Below are 20,626 nucleotides of genomic sequence, written 5' to 3'. Positions count from 1 at the left end.
TGGGACACAGGGCACGGCGCCAACCTGTCCTACTGCCTGACTCCAGCCACCCGGCCCGAGGCCTTGGAACCTGACAGGGCCTTCCTGCCCCCTGTCTCAGTGTCTTTGTCTGAGATGCCCCCATGTGCCCCCAAGGACTTTCTGAATCCTATAACTCACCCCACCACTGCCCTGCCTGACACCTTTTCATGGCCCCTGGTCCCTGACACTCAAGCCCCTCCTTGACCAACCCAAGCCCTGCCCGCCTCACCAGCCTTACCTGCCACCCTTCCATGCCTCCCCTTTAGGCTCCAGCAACACAGAGCCGCCCTGCCAGCTGTGTGCCCCTGGGCAAGACATGCCCCATTTGGGTCTCAAGTAGCCTTCTGGATCAGTGACGCCGTGATCAGAACCTGCCGATCTAAAGGGCTGGCCAAGGCCCCCACAGCTCCCTCCAAGCCCCCTCCCCCAGCGGTGGTGCTGAGCCCGCTGCTGAGAGCAGCCGCCGCATGGCCGGGCCCAGCGGGACCACACAGCTCTAATTACTGCAGCCGCAATCAGAGGCTGACTCCATCAGGGGCCCGAAGCCCCAGGGTTGAGTCTCAATTTGGAAGAAAGAACGAGAACCCTGATCAGGGCCGGGGATGGCTCACAGCCGGAGCAGCCTAGGATGACCACGTGACAAGACCCAGCCGAGTCGGAGACGGATAGAGGACAGGGGGACCAGGCAGCCGGGTGCCCTACACCAGGCCTCGGGAGCCAGAACCTCCCAGAGAGTTGGCAGGAGCCATATTTACCAAGCACCACAGAGGGTCAGCTGCCCTGCGCTGAAGGACAGATGTTTTCCCGTATATTCCCGACCCTCACCTTCCCAGGGAAGCAGGCCCGGCAGGCCGTGCCTGCAGACTCCAAGGGCCTTGAGCAAAGAGCATTGTCAGCGGCACCCCCGGCCCACAGCAGGGCAGTGGCTCCAGGAGGTAAGCATGCCATTTTACAGATGAGGAAACTGAGGCGCGGGGAGACCTAGAAAATGGCCCCACATGCACAGCAGTGAGAGGCAGAGTCCAGGTTCCTTTGCCTAAACGCTGCCCTTTCCATCAAACCTCTAAGGCTCGTGGGTAAAGAAGAGGCCCAGAACCAGCCCCAAACTCTCCGCCCCAAAAGCCCAGGTGACTGAAATGGCCTGTGACCCTCGGCACCGCCTCCGGGGGGCCTGGTCCTGCAAACCCCAGTGAAGCAGGCAGCTGCTTGAACTCTGAATGAATATTTATACAGTTAATTGCAGAACCTTTCAGCAAGGACAATGATTAAACAACCCGTCTGCTTTCTTTCTTTATAATTAATAAGATATTTGCTCTGTCCCTAAATAGACAGCTCTAATTATAGGCTCCGGAGGATTCAGCAGTGCCTGAGCCCAGCCCTGATACCCTCAAAGAGTCAAGGCAGCGCCTCGGAATGCCAGGGCACGAGAGGTCCTAGAGGTTACGTTGAGAAATAGTCACTGAAGTGACAGGGGACAGAGGCCCAGAGAGGGGAAGTGAGCTGTCCCTCCTGGAACCTCACCGTCTCCTTTGAGATGCACTGTTTTCCCCAAAGCAGGATGCGGACCTTACTCCGAGGTTACCAGGTCAGGCTTCGCACTGCCCCGCCTGGGACGCTGGTCTGGGGAGGACTGACATGCAGCATCTCCTTATGAGGTGGCTCCTATTCCTACTTCCATTTTCCAGAAGTGGAGCGCAGCACTCGGAGAGGGTAAGTCATTTGCTCAAAGTCTTGTGCCGAGAGGCAGAGCCGGGCTTCCACCCCAGGTCCCTCAACCCCAAACGCGCTGTTGGACTTAAGAGACGTAACACCGCACATGAGAAGAGCAGCCCCCATCGGTCTCCCAGGGACCCTGGGCTGGAAAGGGGTCACCGGGGGGGGGGGGGGAGGTTCACTGGGCCTTTGTTCAGAGGGCATCTGCGAGATGGCAGGCCACCTGGTGTCCACTTTCAGGATAACTGAAGCCAAAGGCCCCGGCCAGCCCAATGCAGGAGACAGAACGTGGGTTTTGGAGCTGGATGGGCCTGAGTCCAAATCTCATTACCAACATGAAGGTCCTTCAGCAAGTCACTGAACCTCTCCGCACGCCCTGGCTCCACTCTTCTGAAATCGGGGTTACGTCATCACCCAGTGTCGGGTCACACGGATGGTTTAAATGAGGAAACATGGAAACCCCTACCCTCAGTGCCTGGAACGAACGCGGAACTCCGAGAACGGGTGCCCTTGTTTTATTTCATGAGACGCAAATGCAAAGGGCCTGGGCAGGGTGGGGGCGCTGGGGGGTGGGGGGGTGCTGGTTTAACCCCCCGCGGATGCACATTACACAGCAGTAGAGTCCACATGGCCCTCCACGCTGCAGCGCCCAACCCTGAACGCCCCTCTCTCCCCATCTCTCTTCCTCTACCTCCTTCCCTCCCTCCCTCCCTCCCTTTCTCTCTTGGAAACAGATGCTCCAAGGATGCCTCTGGTCCAAGTATCCCCGGGTTCTCAAAGGCAAGAGTGAGAAACCCCACTGTCTCTCAGACATCAGGAACCCTCCAAAGTTACCAAGGGCCTGCAACTGCATCCCGGAGTGGCCGGAGGCATTTATAAATTCCCAAAGCATCCTGCCCCAGAAATCCAAATCCATCGGTACCTTCTCTAAGTCATAAGTTCACAAACTAATAAAAAGGGAAATGTCTGTTGAATAAAGAATGAAAGTGCCTGACAGCTCCTTACCGAGCGAGCACATTCGCAGAGTCAGGTCACGTGAGGCTTAGGGGCAGACGACCTCCAAACGGGGACTGCCAGCTCCAAGGGGACCAGAGACTCAGGCAGTGGGAATGACCAGAGTCCAGCTGCTGCCCCCAGGAAGCATGGCATGGGACCATCCCCCCATGCTCGAGGGGGCAGAGCCAGCTCCTTCTCATGGGGTTGGGTGAGGACCTTGCTGGGGGATTTCAGAAAAGCTCTGGCCTCTAATAGGAAGGTGCCCCTGGTTAGTGAGTGAGGTCCCCTCCCAGGGCGCAGGCTCGGAGATGCACGCCTTCCACCGCATTTTCAATAAGCAGCACCCAGAATTGTTCTTCACTCACCTTGAGCCAATCTCCCTGCCCTGCACCCCTCCCAACAGATGCCTGAAGGTGGGTCACAAACATCCCCAATCAAGAGAGCTATAATTAGAGCTGAAATGCTACTTTCATTAGGCAAATGTCCGGGTTTTTCCACGCTGACTCCTGGCTCAATGTGATAGACACAGAATCCAGAAGCAGAAGGAAAGAGAGCTAGGAGAAAGCCCAGCCAGCAACAGGCAGGCGACATGGAGGAGGGGGGCAGGAGCCAGGGTGGGGGGAACGGGACGACATGAGAATGGAGACCTGCTCCCAAACACCCTTCCCTCTCCATGAAACCCCTCCTCACTGAGACCATCCTAAGATAGATAGATGTATTTTTTTGTGTGTGGCTTTTTAGGGCCACGCCCACGGCATAAAGAGGTTCCCAGGCTAGGGGGGTCAAATCAGAGCTGCAGCTGCCAGCCTACACCACAGCCACAGCAACACGGGATCTGAGCCTCATCTATGACCTACCCCATAGCTCACGGCAACGCCAGATCCTTAACCCACTGTGCGAGGCCAGGGATCGAACCCCCGTCTTCATGGATACCAGTTGGGTTCTTTACCACTGAGACACAACAGAAACTCCTTTTCTAAGATTTTAAATGGGCGTATTTTGGGGAGAAGGCCTGGAGTCAAAATGTAATAATAAAAATCACACTGCCAATTATTCTAGCAGGGACACTCTGTGTGCATTTTTTTTTTTTTTTTTGCAATTTTTTTCATTTGATTCTCACAACCCCTGTAAGGTAGGCACCATCACCCCCACTTTACAGATGAATAAACTGAGGCTCAGGGAGATTGCTCAACTTGCCTGAGGTCCGAACCCGAATATATCAGACACCAAACACATGACTCTTTACTACTGACCATAATCCTTCTTTGCAGGCGGGAAGGGGGCTCAATCCTGGGAGCTGGCACAGTCGGCAGGAACCTGGTAGGCTGCAGAGGTTGCTATGACAACACCCATTAAATAGGCAGCGGGTTGGCTGCTGGGTTCCTATTCAATTAGGAAGCTGTGAACAACCTGCTACCAGGTCCTGTTGCCCCCAGTTCTGCCCGGCCCTGGAGGTCCTGCTCTGGTTGACCTCCTCCAGGCAGCCCTCCCCACCCACGGCCTTTGCCCGCCTGTGTGTGACCCATATAACTGTGCCTGGAAAGTGGGATGCTGGGCCTTGTGCCCCAGCTGGGACAGGCAGGGCAGAAAGAAGGTCTCAGAATCCTAAGAGTCCAGTTATCGCAGCATCATGGTCTTTGGAATTCTGGAATGTTCGAAACCAGGGCCCAACGAGGGACGGGAAAGCACACGAGAGCTGGGCCTCTTGACACTCCATCAAGCCTCAGTGAGCCTTGTCGCAAAAGGCACATCAGCCTTGAACAACCTGTGCATCTTGGAAGCAGGGCCCTCAGCTTCTCTAGGTCTCCAGTCACTGGACTGTCAGGTAACTAACTGTGCTTTAGGCTGGTAGGCTGGGCACAAAGCAGCCCTGGGAGGCAGCAGGCGTGGGGCCAGAGGCCCCGCACAGCCCAGAGCTTGGGAAGGCCGCAAACGCTGAGACGAGAGAGAGAGAGAGAGAGAGAGAGAGAGAGAGAGAGAGAGAGAGAGAGAGAGAGAGGAAGACAGAGGGAGACGTGGGCAGGGCCAGGGTGAGGAGGCGAGAAATGGCAAGAGGGAGGAGGAAGGAGCAGGCAGGACGGGGAGGCGGCCGGGGAGAGCAGGGCTGGGCCCGAGGAAGATGAAAAGGAGCATCAATGCGAGGAGACAGAGACACGGGGGAGAGGACCCCTGACCACCACGCTGAGGTTCCCCTCCCCTCCCGCCCCCAGGGTCCAGGGGTCCGAGCTGGCTGACTGCCCTGTGGCCACAGCCCCCTCCCCCCACACACACACTCCGGGCTGCACGCAGCTCTGTCCCAGGTTAGCTGGGCAGCCTCGGGCAAGTGGCAGGACCTGTTCAAGCCTCAGTTTCCTTCTCTCTAAGGTTCTCCACTCCCTCCCAAGGTTGCCATGAGGATGAGTCACAAGCGGGTGTGGCTGGGCTTTGTTCCTCCCCAAGCTGAGGACAAAGCGCCAGGCAGCCATCCTGCCCAGGCACCTCCAGGACAGCGTGGCTGCTTGGCGGGGTGAGGATAGGACAGGGCAGCTGTGCAGGGAAACGAGGGGCCCCGTCATGGGCGGGGATGGCTCCTACTCCCCGCTTCTCTTTTCTCACACAGAGACTGGGAGCTCTGTTGCTAGGAGACAAGGAAACCCAGTTAGCACCAGCCACAGCCCTAGATGGGATGCCAGTCTCCATTGTGCCCACCTCTGCCTCTGGGGGACGGCGACCCCTAAGGAGGCCCCAGGTCTGTGACCAGCAGGTCCCCACCAGCCCCACGGTCCTGCACGTGCCGCCCGCCCAGCCTTTTGTCTCGGGCTCATTCTGCTGAAGCTCTGCCTCCAGGACCACGGGGTCCTTCCCCGCCCCCTTCTCATCTCCTTTTTAATTTAACAAATGTCACAGAATGACCTGCCGGGTGTCAGTTTGCTTTGAGGATTAGGGCCTGGAAGAGAAATCGTGGAGAGACAAAGCCTGAGTGTGGGAGGCGGGCCTGGGGCTCAGCTCTGGCCCTCGCTCTGCCTCTGGCCGCTCCTCACCCCTGGTGCCATCCAGCCTGCCCAGGAGGCTGGGCTTCTGGGCTCTGCCCGCCCAGGGCACAGGAAAGAGCTGGGGCCTCGGAATCCCTGCTGGGTGGTGTTAGGCAAGTCACGCAACCTCTCTGAGCCTCGGTGCCCTCCTCTGCAAAACTCAGGAAGAGACAGCACTTGCCTCCCGAGACCGCTATGGAGCTAAGACGAAGCACCGCCTACGGAGTGCAGAGCACAGGGCCCAGCACACGGGGAAGGCTCAATGAGCCCCAGCCACCCATGGGAGCTATTAGAATCACGAAGAGAGGTCTCCAAAAAAATAGCGAGGGAGGCTGCGGGGAGGCCTAGAGGACGTGCCCTGGCTATTTCTGGGCAGAAGGGTTCAAAGGGGCTGTTTCTAGCTTCTGGCGCTACAGGCACAGGGCCCAATCCCAAGAGGGCCGTGAAGAAAGCCCAGAAACAGGTCATCAGACACCAGCCACTAGAGGCCCCCGATGCCAGCCAGGAGCTCTGAGGGCTCAGCGCCAAGTGAGCCTGGGGCTCTGTTTGTAGGTCACCCCACTCGAGCCTCCAGCCTCCCAACACGGAAGACCTGCTGGGGAAACTGCGGCCCAGAGCCAGGCCCCTCCCCCGCCCGAGGGGCAGGACTCACTGCACGTGGCCTCGGACTCATCGGAGCCGTCGGGACACTCCTCCTCGCCATCGCACTTCCACCGCGCGTGGATGCAGTGGCCGTTGTCACAGGTGAAGTCGCTGTCTGCACAGGTCTTCTTGGCTGAAGGGCAAGGAGAAGAACGTGAAGGGCCTGCTGGACACAGAGTGTTTCTGGGACATGCAGTCAGGTGGCTATGTGACCAGGATGTGTGTGAGCTGAAAGCCGGCCCACGGGACCTCCCACAGCCCCAGGAGCGCCTTGCTGACCAGGAGAGGACAGGAGAGAGAGGCTTTGTCAGTCCCTACCAGGAGGAGATGGATGACACTTCCTCCCACGTTCCACCAGGGCGACCCGATCCAGCCACCAAGGGAAGGCCTGTTCCCCTCTCACACCTGTCTCTTCCCCTCAAGTCCAGTCTCACTGCCACAGCCTCCAGGAAGCCCTCCCTGATTACCTACGGTAGCTGCCTTAGCCTCCTCTGCCAGGTGGTAGGTCCCCGACCTGCCTTTCCTGCTCCTCCCAACCAGACTGGAGGCAAGGTCCCTTGTGCAAGCACCAGGGAGCTGGTGCTAATACAGCATAAAAGAAAATGATCACTTTGGGTCAAAATTAATGAATAGTGTCCATTTCAGAGTGAGGGACAGAGACTCTACAGGCGAGACACCCAAATCAGTCTCTGCCCTCAAGGCGTTTTTGGCCTGGAGGGGAGGCCCCCTCTCTGCTCTGCCTCTCTGTATCCCTGTGACCTTGGGGATGCTACTTAGCCTCTGAACCTCTGTTTTCGCATCTCTGTAGTGGGACATAGGAAACAAAGGGCCCTGAGGAGGAGCAATAAGTTCTCATGTATGAAGAACGCGCCACAGAGACCCTGGCATGCAGCAGATGCTCGGTAAGTCGCAGCTATTGCTGTTTTGATGGTCTGAATCTTAATTAGAAGCCAAAGAAATGGCTGCTCTGTGCCCCCAGAGGGGATGCATGTCGCTGGCTGGGCTATCACATCGGGAGCAGAATTAGGCCAAGAACACGGAGACCCACGTGATTTGCTTTTCTCCCTGTCCCTCCACGGACCTGATGCTCCTCCAGGGTAGGGACTGCGTCAGGTTCAGCACAGGACCCAACTCGGGGCAGATTTCAGTGGGGACAGAGAGCCCAGCGGAAAGGCAGCCGCCCAGCCTCTGCTCCCACATCTCCTGGGCCAGGCGCACCTCCCAGGGAAGCGCCTTCCCAGCGTCTGGCCTTGGGCTATGGAAACCCTCCCACAGCCACCCCCGCCCCCAGCCCCGTGACTGCCTCCCCCGCCCTGAGCAGCCTGATAGGGATTTAGGGACAGACGCTAAGTTTCCTGAATCCGTTCCGTTTCTGTCTGCCTTTGCAATGAAATCCTTGCAGTACACCCACATTCTAAACTGAGTTTTCTTCACACGGTTCTCAGAAGACCACCACTGCCTGGGCAGGGCCACCAGAAACCAGAGGCCTCAGAGGCTGCCTACAGACGGAGGCTTGAGGCCCAGAGAGAGAGAGGGGCTAGCCCATGGAAACACAGCAAGGCAGGGATCAGAACCAGCTCGCCTGCCTCCCAGCCCAGGACCCCACACCGTCCTCCCAGAGCCCTGTGCCGAGGGACTGTCAGTCAACACGGGTAATAGATTCCAAGATGCCGACATGGGACCAGCTTTTGGTAAATCATGGCCCATAATCATGGGAAAATGAGTAGTTATGATCCATGGCCACCGGGGCATCTCCTAACACAAATACAGTGCTCCTTCTGTAAGAAGCTCAACATCTAAAAAAAAAAGGATACTCCACTCCTCTTTTTCCTGTTCTAACATCCTCTGAGTGCAACCTGTGTGCCAGTCTCCATGCCAGGCTCTTTACCAGGAAACCCCACGACAGAGGGCCTGGTATAGCCTCACTTGACACGTGGGGAGATTCAGCCGCAGGGTATTATGTTACACACCCAAGGTCACACCTAGGTGGGAGCAGGGCCACAATTTGACCTTGGAGTCAGACCTCCCTCGTCCACACACAACTCCCCAAACAAAACGCCCAGGGGCATCAGACGTGGAAGAAAAGTCTGCAAGTGGGTGGGAAGGTCCACCTGCTTCGGCTTCAGCTTGGTACTTGCGTCTGTGCCCTGAGCTCACCAAAGGGACCTCAGTCCAGCCCGTCAGCTCAAGGGTACGACTCACCCACCCCAGGCGAGCAAGGCTGGCTTGACAAAGAAAATGAGGAAGGGGTTCCACCCCCGGGCCCGGGCCTGGACCAGCCACTCTCCAAGGACCCCTTCCTCCTGACATTCCGGGAGCCTGGGGGTGAACGCGGCCACGCACAGTGTGCCAAGTCCTGGCAGGCACAGGGCAAGGAGGCCAGAACAGCCACAGTCCCAAAAGGCGGCCTTGAGGCCAGGAAATGGCAGCCTCAAGGGTACCTGTCCCATACTGGTATTTTAGGGCACAGACTCGGTCACTGCCGTGATCATGGAGGGCCTTTTCCACACTGCCTCTGCCCTGGCATCTTTCACCCAGTATCCCGGTGACTCCTAACAGCTATCTTGGCAGCTGTTGTTAATCCCATTTTACAGAGGAGGAAACTGAGGCTCCAAGAGGTGAAGGTGGTAGGTGGCAGAAGCAGGAGGTTAATTCCATGTGGCAGCTGCCAAAGCTTGGGCTCCTTCTACTAAGTCACTGAGCCACCTCTGCATTATCAGGCTAAGGATGAGGACCCGAGAGAGGCCAATGCAGTGTGGGTAGATCCCAGGGGCTGCAGATCAGCCACAGCTCAGAGGCGCCTGCACGAAGCCCTCTCCTGGAATGTGCCCAGAAGTGTGCAGCAGAATAAACCGGGGCCTATGACAACTCGTGCTTTGCTAACGGACCACCCTGGGGAAACGGAGGCAGCGTGGGCAATGCCAGGATGGACCCTGGCTGAAGGGTCACCAAGTGTGGAAGGATTTGGAAGCAGAGCTGAGACACAATCCTGGCACAGCCACCTCCTCTCTGGGTGACCCCGGGAAGGTCCTTCCCTCTCTGGGCAAGTGGGGATGGTGGCTTTCCCAGGCAGCATTGCCACAAGGTCAAAAGACAAAAGGTGAACTGAGCGAGCATCCCGGTGTTGAGTTGTTTGATGTAAAGAGCCCAACAGCCCCTCTTCAAGAGGCTACCGCAGCCTGGCCAAGAGATGAAGACCGGGCAGTCTTCTGAGGCTGTCGGAGCAAGCCCGGCAAGACCCCACTCTCCTAGCCTTGGTGGCCTTCGCTCCAGGTCCAGGGTGATTCCCAAGCTGGGCTCCAGGCCATGGCTCCGTCTCCAGGGATTTATGCCCCTCCATGCCAGTTGCCCTGTGCACAATGCCCACGTCTCTGAATCCCTGTACTCCACAGCCCAGGAGCAGTACAGAGCCATCCAGTGTCTGCGACATCATAATCTGGGGCCATGGCAACAGATGGGCTGCCACAAAGGACTTGGGATTCCCAAGGGCAGTGGGGAGGGGCTGGCCCCAGGGCGGAGGGGAACAGAACGGGAAATCCAGGACAAAGGAAGTGGGAGCTGCTGTTTATAACAAGCACGGGGACAGCTTTCGGAAGGCTCACGGGTGATGGAACTCTACTCTGCCATTTCCAAGCTGTGTGACCTTTTGCAAGTTACACAACTTCTCTGAGCCTCACTTTCTTTATCTACATTCAGGGATAATATCCCTGCTTCACTACCCAGGGTGGTTGTGAGAAGCAAACAAGGGCTAAGGACGGCGCCAGGGCTTTATGGACTAAAAAGCAGAAAGGGGCAAGTTTGAGGCGTTGTGCAACCAGCAGCCCCAGCTGCTGTGTGTGTGACCTCAGGCCCATCAGCCACGGGGGCCTGCCTCCTCATCTGGAAGCGGAGGTGTGGCGCTGATGGAACCTTCAGCCGCCTCCGCGCCCAGCATCTATGATCTCGTGAAATTGTCATGATCCCTCTGCACCTCCCAGCTTCTCGGCCCCCAGAGTCGTCCTTCCTGGAGACAGAGTGCAGCCTGTGTGCTGTGGTTGCCCCACCCACGCTCAGCCCGCAGCCCCAGGGCAGAGACGGGGCTTCAAGACAGAGATGAGTCAGGGCTGCCAGGCAGAGCTGCTCCCCGTGGCTCGGTCCCAGCACAGCCCGGGGCCTTGAGGTCCCCTCTGCGGCCCTCTCATTTTATAAGCAGAAGCCAGGCCCGGGGAGAAGTGGGCACAGGGCGTGTCTGTGGGGGCGCTGCATCTGCACCTAGGGATTCCGACTCCTGGTCCACGGTGTGGCCAGGAAGCCAGGGGAGGGCAATGGGGCCAACAACGGCACCAAGGAAGGCTTCCTGGAGGAGGGGACCGTGTTCAAGGAAAAGAGGTCAGCCAAGCCGTGGGAGTGAGGAGAGCGGTGAAGGGTGTTCCAGGGAGAGGGATATCAGGCCGTGGGGTGTGGAGGAGCCAGCAGAGTAGCCATTCGGGGCTGGGGAGGAGGCGAGTGGCAAGGGACCTGGGAGGGCCGCCAGTCCAGGGGCCAAATCTCCCTGCCCGGCAGCAAGCTCCCTCTCAGAGGCCCAGGGCAGGGCCTGGTTTACCTGAGCTCACCCGGGGACTCACCCCCCTCTGCTAAGCACAGGGCGGCCAACAAAACCCACGGCTCCATGATGCCAGGGCCCCCTTCAGGATTTGATGGAGCCATGCACGCGGACGATCAGGCCCTAACGGGGGAAGAGGGAGGCAGAGGGCAGGACAGAGAGCCAGGGGACCATCCACGCCGACGCCTGGGATAAGACTGTGTTCCCCCTGGAGATGCATGATGCCCCCTGGCCTGCCAAGGGCCCTGAGAAGGTCTGCAGTAAAGACAGCAGAGTGGTTCTGTTTGCTCCAGTACCTCCCAGACCTATTTAGCCCAGGAACTTCTTTATTGGATGCCATGTCTACTCATTTCCCAAGAAACAAGTGTCCAATGAGCCACACTGGACGAAACTCTGCTGGAGTGTGAGCCCCTCATCCTACGGATCAGAAGATGAGGCCCAGAGAGGGGAAGGATTGGCCTGTGGTCACACAGCAGAGGCTGGTACCCAGTCTTTTGTCTCTGGGCCGGCTCCATCAAGCCATGACAAACAGGAGAAAGCATCTACGGGGCACTTGGCCCAGTGAAGCTGAGGGGACGCCCCTGGGGAGACCCCGGTCCTAGGAGCAGCTTCATGTCCAAAAGTGAGCCCAGCATGCGGGAGGGGAGAATTGGTACCAGGTCACACAGGACAGGGAGAGAGGAGAGACTCAGGCCCTATCTGCCCTCTGCAGGCAGGTCCTGGGCCCAAGGGAACATTCTTTGAGCACAGAGCAGAGACCCACAGGCCAGGTGACTCCAGCTCAACACTGTTGCTAAGCTACCTGGGGCAGGTCCCTTCTCTCCCAGGAAAGATGTCTCAGCTGCGGAGTGTGCAGAGAGGGGACTCAGCTGTCCCCATCTCCTCTCCCAGGCCTGGACCAGCACCCAGCAGCCTGGCTTCGGCCCTGCAACCCAGTCCTACGGCAGCTGGGCCACTTGTACCCGAGTCGGGGAGATGAAAGGGCTGCTCCCCCCACGGTCACCCTTCTGCAGAGCTCGCCAGGCCCTGGCGTTGCCAAGGCGACCGCTGCCAGCAGAAGGAAGATCCGGGGTGGGGGCAGGGGGGCGTGCCAGCCCGCCCCTGGCCTACTAACCTGGCAGGCAGATTTAAATGACAGCCCAGGAAGCTACTATTAAACTGTCACCCCAGTCAACGGGACGACAGACCCAGAGTGTTCTCTGGCTACAGCAACAACACAGCAGGAGTGAGAGGGGGAGGAGACGGTGGCCCGGGGCAAGCTGCACCCCCTCCCGGGAGGCCCGGCTGGCCTGCCCGTTCATCCACCGGGCAGAGCCACCCTCTCGGGCTGCAGCGGGTCCTGGCACAGGGCTGCAGCACAGCGCAGGGCCTGGAAAATTGTATTTTTAAGCAGAGGAATGCTTTCCCTGAGTGAAACCCTAAAATATAAATAGATTAAAGCAGAGCTGCACCACTGACGCAGCGTGAGGGGTGCTCATCAGCTATTTCTTCGTTACTCCCTTGGCAGCCCTGGGGGCCCTGAAACCTGGGCTCACAGCCCAGCCGTAGCAGCTCGGGGGCCAGCAGCCCTGGGTTCAAGCCCTGACCCCGATCCCTCCCTGGACACGTGACGTTCCTAAGAACCTTCAGTTTAAAGATGCCACGAGTCTCACGTACCATTTAGAACGACCTCCACCGGTTTAAGGTCCTAAATCTCTAAGGACTCGGGGCTCTAAGACGGCACCACCCCAATCCGCACACCCTCAGCCTCATGACAGGACTCCAGGACAGTTCCTGCATGGGTCACACATGTTGACAAACCATGGATGCCCCCCCCAACCCCCGCCATGTGTGCCCTGCCCCCCATTCCGTCCTGCAAGGGACTGTGTCTGAGGCCACGCTGACAGTCCGACTCCAGGCTCCGGGTGGTGCCAGAAAGGCAGCCCGTTCCCACCGTGTCCCAGCACCACGGAGCGTGGTGGGAGGGGCCCGGCTCGCGGCTTTGTGCTGCCCAGCGGGCTCCGGGGCTCAGGCCACCACCATCCATCAGCAGGTGACATCTGAGTCTGCTTTGTCCTCCACCCTCTCATCCCACCTGGGGAGAAAGAGGAAAAGAAGCCGCAGATGCGGGGGGGGGAGAGGGGGGCACGTGAAGAGTTTGTGGGGGAAGATGAAAGGGCTGGGGTGGGGACCGTGGGAGGACCACGCTCAGGTGGGGCGTCTTTGCTTTTGAATCAGACGATGTCCTCCGCCCGGTGTCCACCTGGCCCCACACTCCAAGCACCTGCCCACCCTTCATCCGTGTCCCCCTCTCGCGGCCTCACACAGGGTCTGACACCCCCCATTTTCCAGGTTCTCTCCTTTCCTGGCCCAATCCACTAGGGAGCGGCACAGTTTTAATCAGTCCAGATCAGGAGACAAACAAAAGCGAACCATAAGCAGGGTGCGGCAATGAGCTGTAGGGGAAGGGAGCAGAGGGGAGGCTGGATGGGAGGCATCACAGAGCTTCCTCCGCGAGGAGGGGGCAGCCGCTTCAAGTGGCCGCTGAAGGACGACACGGACAGAGTCAGGGTCAGCACAGGTCCCACGGCTGTGGTGGCAGACGCAGATGTCGCTGCCCACACCACCTTGTTCCAAATGAAGAGGGGGGGGTCTCTATGACCTTCAGCGGACCTCGGCTGGAGCCCGTAGAGACAGCGAGATGAGCACAGAGGGAACCCCAGAGGTGCAGGTACTTGATCGCGACCTCATGGCCGGACTTGAACCCAGGCCCCCTCTCCCCGGGCCGGGGCTCTTCCCTCCATGTTCTCAGCCTGGGTGTCCACGTGGCCCCCGGTCGCTGGCTGCCAACATCCTTCGCTTCCGTGTCCCCCTTGCACCGCCTCGCACAGGGTCCGACACCAGACGGGTCCCTGCGCCTCGCGCAGACCGGGGGACCTCTTCCCACTTGGCCTCCCGCTGACAGTCTGGGTCTGTGACTCGTGACACAGATGACTTGTGCTTCGCGGTGCTGCTCTGAGGGATCGCCAGGGGCTTCCCACGGCCACGTCCCTCGTCCAGGGCCCCAGCACATGGCAGCCGCTCTCGGACGCTGCCCGACCCCGGCCCCACTGTCACCAAGGGAGTATAAGCCATCACTGGGGTATGTGGGACTCCCTGTCGCCATAGGGAAGATGCGCGTCTCCGTGGGCCAGACGACAAAGGGGTCTTCCTGTCGCAGTGATTTGTGGCTGCGGGGGTATTGAGCTGGTGACAGCTGTGAGCGGGGTGGGGGATGGGATCAGCAGGGGTCCCTGGCTGGCAAGACCAAGCACCACGCCAGGGGGGTTGCTCAGAAAAGGCAGCGCGGAGCAGATGGCTGCTCCTCATCGCTCGGACTCAGGACTGCCCACCCCGGATCCGAGACACCCACTTGACACTGGGGTTCAGGTCCCCAGGAAATAGCTGGAGGGCCCCTCACAGCCTCTGAGTAGAAGCCTCCAGAAGGCAGAAGGGCGGCTGAGAAACCGTCCACGACCTCCAGCCAGGCCCCTGTCTGGTTCTCAGTGGCACGTTGTCCCTCTGCTCAGGCGAGAGCACTTGGCCGGCCCCAGTGGGGACTTGGCCTCCTTTGACCTGGGGACCCCTTTTCTAACCCCAGCCAGGCTGCCTGAGCAGAGGGGGCAGGGAGTCCATGGCAGGGCCTCCACAGGCCAACCTCAGAGCCCACCCAGGCCCCCCAGCTTCCAGGCCCTGTTCTCCCATCACCAGCCCCGATGGGTCTGAGAGGGACGGTTCTCCTGCCTCCTCTTCTGCAGCCAAAAGAAAGACCCCAGGTCTCATTCCAGCCGGGCTCTGCCACCAGCAAGCTGGGCGACACCAGGCAGCCTCTCTGGGCTCTGTGGGGAACCCAGGGCTCCCTGGGCAGAACTCTGCAGCTGGGAGGGCCTGAGAATGCACGAGCCTGGCAGCAGCAGGGTTTGCTGGAGACTGGGCTGAGTGGGTGTCAGTCATTCTTACCCAGCAGCCAGGTGGCCCAAATGATGGAGCAATGTGACCCCTACCTGCTGGAGGAGGAGCAGCCCCATTCCATTTTATTTTATTTTTTATTTCTTTTTTTTTGTCTTTTTTTTTTTTTTTTCCTAGGGCCGCACCTGCGGCATATGGACGTTCCCAGGCTAGGGGTGTAATCGGAGCTGCAGCCACCGGCCTATGCCAGAGCCACAGCAACGCGGGATCCAAGCCGCATTTGCAATCTACACCATAGCTCACGGCAACGCTGGATCCTCAACCCACTGAGGAAGGCCAGGGATCGAACCCGCAACCTCATGGTTCCTAGTCGGATTTGTTAACCACTGCACCACAACGGGAGCTCCCATATTTTCTTTTCTTTCCTGGTTTATGTAATTAAAAGCACAAATGAAGGGGAGATGGGGCTGGAAGACATCAGACATGCCGGCAGGCAGTACTGTCAATGCAGAGTCCTCTGCCCACAAGGAAGCAGTGGCTGGGAAGCAGCCCCACCTGAGCGGAAAAGGCAAATACTTTCACCAGTTAGGCTGGAAAGAGACGTTTTCTGAGCGAAGCTCCATGGGGTCATCCTAGTGATAAATGGGCAGCCACATTCTGTTATTGGGAAATACACGCCCTGTACCACTCTCTGGGGGCACCGCCTCTGTGCTGGCCCTGGGCTCGCTACCACCCTCAGCCCCTCGCTGGCCATCCAGGGAGCCTGGGCCCACTGTGCCCAGCAGGAGGCCTGAAGTTCAGGCCACTGCTCTGCCAAATGGCTGAGACCTGGGAGCTGCTGGCTTGTACTGAGAAAGGGGTTAAGACCATTCCATTGCGAGCAGGGTTGGCATTGGGCTCCCTCCCATCGGTGCCCTGGCTCTACTGTATGACCTTGTGTGAGTCCTCTGCCTTCTCTCTGCCTGGCTCTCTTCCTCCGTGACAGGACTGGATTGGACAACACGATCTCTAAGTTCTTTTCTTTTTTAGGTCGGGTGCTGCCACCCTCAGATCCAGAGTGAGGCTGGCAGAGGGAGGGATTCCCGCAGGCCCTCCCAACCCACCCCTGGGCTCCGGGTTGGGGGCTGGAAATCCAGAGCCACTGGCCATTGTCCTGCTGAAGGCCTCTCCATCATCAGAAAGCCACCTTCCCTTGTCCTGCCAGGTTCCCATCACCCCGAGACGATGACCAAGTGTCTTACTGGGTGCTCAGGCACACTTGAAGCTGCCCTGCTAACACCTCTTGTCTATCCCTGGCTACCACCGCCCCCACATCCACCCAAGGGTCACGGACAAACCGTGGTGGGCTTGCCCACCCCGTGTCCTGACTTTGCGGCTGCACCTGCCGGACGTGCTTCTTCATCTCCATCTGGCAAAACTCTCCTACTCCCCCAGGCCGGCTCGAGCATCAGCCGTTGATGGTGTGTGACAAGGCCCTCCACCTCCAACAAGGCCCAAGGCAGTGGAGCCCGCGCCTGGGGTCTGCAGGGCCCAGAACCCAGCAGGTAGAACTGGAGCCAGCTCAGTTCTCCACAGGGTGCTTGTTTTTCTGCCATATTTTTGGCACGGCACACTGGGACAGGGCCCGCAGCAAGCCTTCCGGGCCACACCCACCCTGGCGGTCAGAGGCGACAGCCCTCATGTCCCTCCAGACAGCCTGGGAGGCCCCAGGAGGCTCCACCAGACCGGGGCGGGCTCAGTGAGTCATCCCAAGGCTCGGCCTGGGGGAGATGCAAACCTGTCCCTCCCACGGTGGCTGGGCCCGTGGCTGCGGCCAAGCTCTTCACAGGGCTATTCTGGGCCATTCTGCAAACCCAGGTCCTGGTTGGGGGGCAGGGGGCGGGGAGGGGACAGAGAGAAGCCTCTGAACGACAAGGGCCTCAGAGCCCTGGACACTACTCCAGGCACCCTCTGACCTCTAAGGTGAACTTGGACAAGTCCCTGGCCCTCCCCGTGACTCGGCCTCCTCATCCAGACATAGGAGGAGAAAGGGGCCCGGTCCTCTGCATGTGCCATGCGAGGGCCACCTCGGACACCACACCAGGTGGACAGCGGAAGGATGCCAGCTTCTCAGAGGGGAGGCAGGAGCGCGGCTGGGTGACGAGGACAGCAGAGCCCGTGCGTGGCTCAGCATGGGTGCTCTCTGGAGAGACGGCAGGTGCCTGTAGCCAGGGCCGTGGAGGAGCAGCAGCTCAGCGGTAGGGAACAGCAGGGCTGTTTGGGGGACCCAAGAGACTCTGGAAACTCCTTGGAGCCCAGACGACATTGGGCAGAACTGGGATCCTGGATGGATGTGGTGAGGCGGAGCGACAGATTCACGAGCCTGGGCCCCTGCCCCTCTGCCAGGCTCTTCACAGCAGCTCTGTGAGGGGGTGGCGGCCTCACCCCCTCTGAGAGGCGAGGCAGCAAAAGCCCTTGCAAGGCAATGGACTGTCCCAAGGTCACAGCGAGGCAGGACCAGACCCCGGGTCGTTTTATCCCTCATGCTCAACAAGGAGAGAAAAAGATGAGAGAGGCGGACCTTCCCTCAGAGACATTACAGCCAAGCTCAGGAGACAAGAACTGATGGTCCTGATGAGAACTGAGGGTGGTGAGGTTGCTGTGTGGCCCCAGACATCCCCAGCTGAAAACAAGGATGCTCAGCTCAGGCCTGGGGGAGCTCTTAGCAGCGCTTCTCCTCTCTGTGGGTGAGGGCTACTTGCGGGGCAGGGTGGCGAGCTGGTAGCTTTGTGAGTTGACCTCAAAGAAGGGGTGATGGTGCACCAATGGGGAAGCAGTGGGGGCTGGGGAAGCCCGTCCTGAGAAATCTTGTTTGAGCCAGAGGGAAAAGGTAGATTCTAAGAGCAGATGAAAGAGTTCCCTTGTGGCTCAGTGGGTTAAGGATCTGGCACCATCATTGCAGGGACTTGGGTCGCTGCTGTGGCACAGGTTCCACCCTGGCCTGGGAACTTTTGCATGCCACAGATGTGGCCAAAAAATGAAAATAAAAATAAAATAAAAGCAGATGAAGAAAGCAGTTTCTTTTGTGGCTTCTTGGAGCATTTGGAAGGAAATGGAGTCCATTCTCTGAAGCCTTTGAACATCCCAGGGGCAGTTCCAGCGAGGAAGTGTGAATCGGGAGAGATGCCTATGGGGTCCCCAGGCTCCCTCATCACACGACCACTTTGGGGTGCTCATGCCTCGTTTAACCAGCCTGGCATGAAGGCAGCAAGCACTCAGGGTCCTGGAACTCACTGCTACAGGGAGTGAGTTAACCTCTCGGAGCCTCAGCTTCCCGACCTATAAAATGGGGCTAACACTCGGTAACAACACAACCCCTGGGGGCAAGATTTAAAGGACATTATAGGTGCTGAAATTATGTAGTGAATTGTTCAGCTCTCCAAGGCAACAGCTCTTGTCAATGATCTGGTTCCTTTCTTACCATCACCCTCGCCAGCTTTCCTGCTGGAACTCTGAGGAAAGCTGGGTTGCCTTCCTGCTGTAACCCAGGAGAGGGCTGGGGACAAGGGACGTGGCTCAGATGGCAAAAGTGCCTGGGTGCCCCCTGAGGTGCTGTGGGGTGGTCAGTGCACACTGCCGGGGCCAAAGCGGGTGGAGACAGAACACACCTGCGAGTCAGGACCAACCCTTGCATTTCACAAGTGGGGAAGCGGAGGCCAGAGAAGGCCTGGGCTTTTCACCCTCCCAAAGCAGCCTCAGCCAGGCAACTGGACTCCCCTCTGAGACCCAGGCATGGCGCAGAACTGCAGCTTAAGAGGCCCACAGAATCATAACCTAGCCTTAGAATCACAGAACAGAATCTCCGATTTGAGGAGACTCTCTTAGAATCTTAAAACACACAGTCTCAAAGTACTTAGACCCAAACGGCTCGATGTAAGGAGCATAGATTCAGACGCTTTCCAACGTTGAAATCACAGAGAAAGTCTCAGACAGACAGCAGAACCCTAGAAGCGTCAAACCACAGGAACTAACTAATCCAGGCGCCAGGAGTGGCCAAGGCCTGTCCCTTCCCCCAGGCAATGCAGGAATCCTCTGTTCCCACCGCTGACATATGGCCATCCCGCCCTCTTGAATGCTCTCAGCGACAGGGGACTCAGTCAGCGGTGCCGGCTGGAGGCTGGACACGTTCCTTCCTCTTGAACAGAGAGGGAAATAAGTTCTCAACAGGAGATCGCCACTTGGTACAAATGGATTTTTCACCCCTCCTTGTTCTTTGGCTCTGGTCGGAGAGATTCCTAGGGAAGTGGACAGGAGCCAAGAGCTGCCACAAGATGACTTTAACCAGCAGACAGGCTGGTAATGGGTTTCGGTGGGAAAAAAAGGAAGGAGAGGGGCGATTAATTCCAACTTGCTATGCGATAAAGGAAATTAAGGCATAATACGGAGGAGGCAGCGGTTCCATCAGCCTGTGTGGAATACCAATGACTCGGGCCTCTTGAAATTGCTGGAAATCGAGAGAAAACCCCCAAAGAGAATGTGATTGTGGCCCGGGGCTCATCTGGATTAGGCTGTTTGTTTGCCCTGGCACCCTAATGATGGGAATCAGGGAAAATTCCCCGTTTCCTGGGAGATGGCTACGCCAGAGTGGGGAAGAAAAGGCAGGCCCACGCGTTGCCACTGGACCGCTTGGCAAGTGCTCAGGGCTGGGGGGGCGGAGGGACGGGGTCCCCGGAGAGTTTGGTGCCGGCGCCGTTGTGGTCCTATGTTTGAGGATGCGAGGGAGCCTGGGGAGGCCAAGCTTCTGATGACCCCTGCTCCAACTGGAAAGTCTCAGGTCTCTGCTGCTGGAAGCAGAAAGAATCAAACAGGGGGCTACTGTGTGCCACGGGCCCTGCTGGGTGCTGGCAAGCCTTGCCATTAGGTAAGCGCTTCAGAGGTGGCCGCATCTCAGGTGCGGGTCCTGCTGGGCTGGGGCCCGGGGCTCTGACCTGGATCGCCCACTTCTCTGCAGCCAGCCATGGGGCAGGCAGCGCGGGCAGAGTTAATGGCCATGGCCCCAGCTCAGTGCCTCTGGCCAGGGGCCCAGCAGGACTTCTCTGAAGGCACCAAGCAGAAGCTGGGCAGAAGGACGCAGTCGTGCTTTGAGAGGTGAGCGGGGAGGGGGTGGGGCAGGTGCCCAGCGCAGCCTCATGTCCCACTGGCATCCTGGCCCAGACCCCTGCCACATCTCAGAGCCCCTCTGTCAGGGGACCGTCACTCTGGGGCTCTGAGCCAGCATGGTTCCCCACAAAAAGACAGGTCCCAGCACAGCTGAAGGGCTGAAGGGGAAGCGGCCTCTGAAACAGTCTGCTCTGGGAGCACAAGGTTTTGTTACAATCGTTACAGGGCAGCCTCTGTCCTCCTGGGCCTCCTGGTTCTTCCGAACGAACGTGCTTTCTCCACGTATAAAGCAGGTCTCCCAGGGCTGTTCCTCGCAGAAAAAGGCCCAGGTAGTGTCACCACCAGGCAGCCAACTGGGCTCAGGACACACCATTTCAGAAGTGACATCTCCGGCTACCCCCCCCATGACTAACCCTGAGCAGGGCAGAGCCAAGACGGGCCCAGCTCAGCATGCAGGCAGCAGGTGGAGGTCACAGGAAGGTCCAGCCGCCAGGACCCCTGCCACCTCCACCCACGGCCCCAAGAACCTGGGGAGGGGTGCCTCTCTTCCACTCCTGTGTGTGGGTCCGAGCCCAGGGAGAACTGCGTGGGGGAG

At 58.7% G+C, this 20,626-nt stretch overlaps 1 protein-coding gene across 28 annotated transcripts in view; it reads right to left on the bottom strand.

Moving 5' to 3' along the window:
* Positions 1 to 20,626, bottom strand: part of LRP8 (LDL receptor related protein 8) — an 81,758-nt gene that overhangs the window by 41,633 nt on the left and 19,499 nt on the right. For all 28 annotated transcript variants that reach the window (XM_021093230.2, XM_084958069.1, XM_021093232.2 and 25 more), the window contains 1 exon segment: positions 6,394 to 6,516. In XM_021093230.2, coding sequence (XP_020948889.2) covers positions 6,394 to 6,516 — 123 coding nt within the window.

This window comes from Sus scrofa, chromosome 6 (genome assembly GCF_054392235.1).
Source record: "Sus scrofa isolate SSC_HxYL_T2T_F1_AM1 chromosome 6, Sscrofa_HxYL_maternal_Yorkshire_Landrace_v2.0, whole genome shotgun sequence".
Classification (NCBI taxonomy): Eukaryota; Metazoa; Chordata; class Mammalia; order Artiodactyla; family Suidae; genus Sus; species Sus scrofa.
The sequence above is the reverse complement of the archived record's forward strand: the minus strand, read 5'-3'. Positions and strand labels throughout refer to the sequence as shown.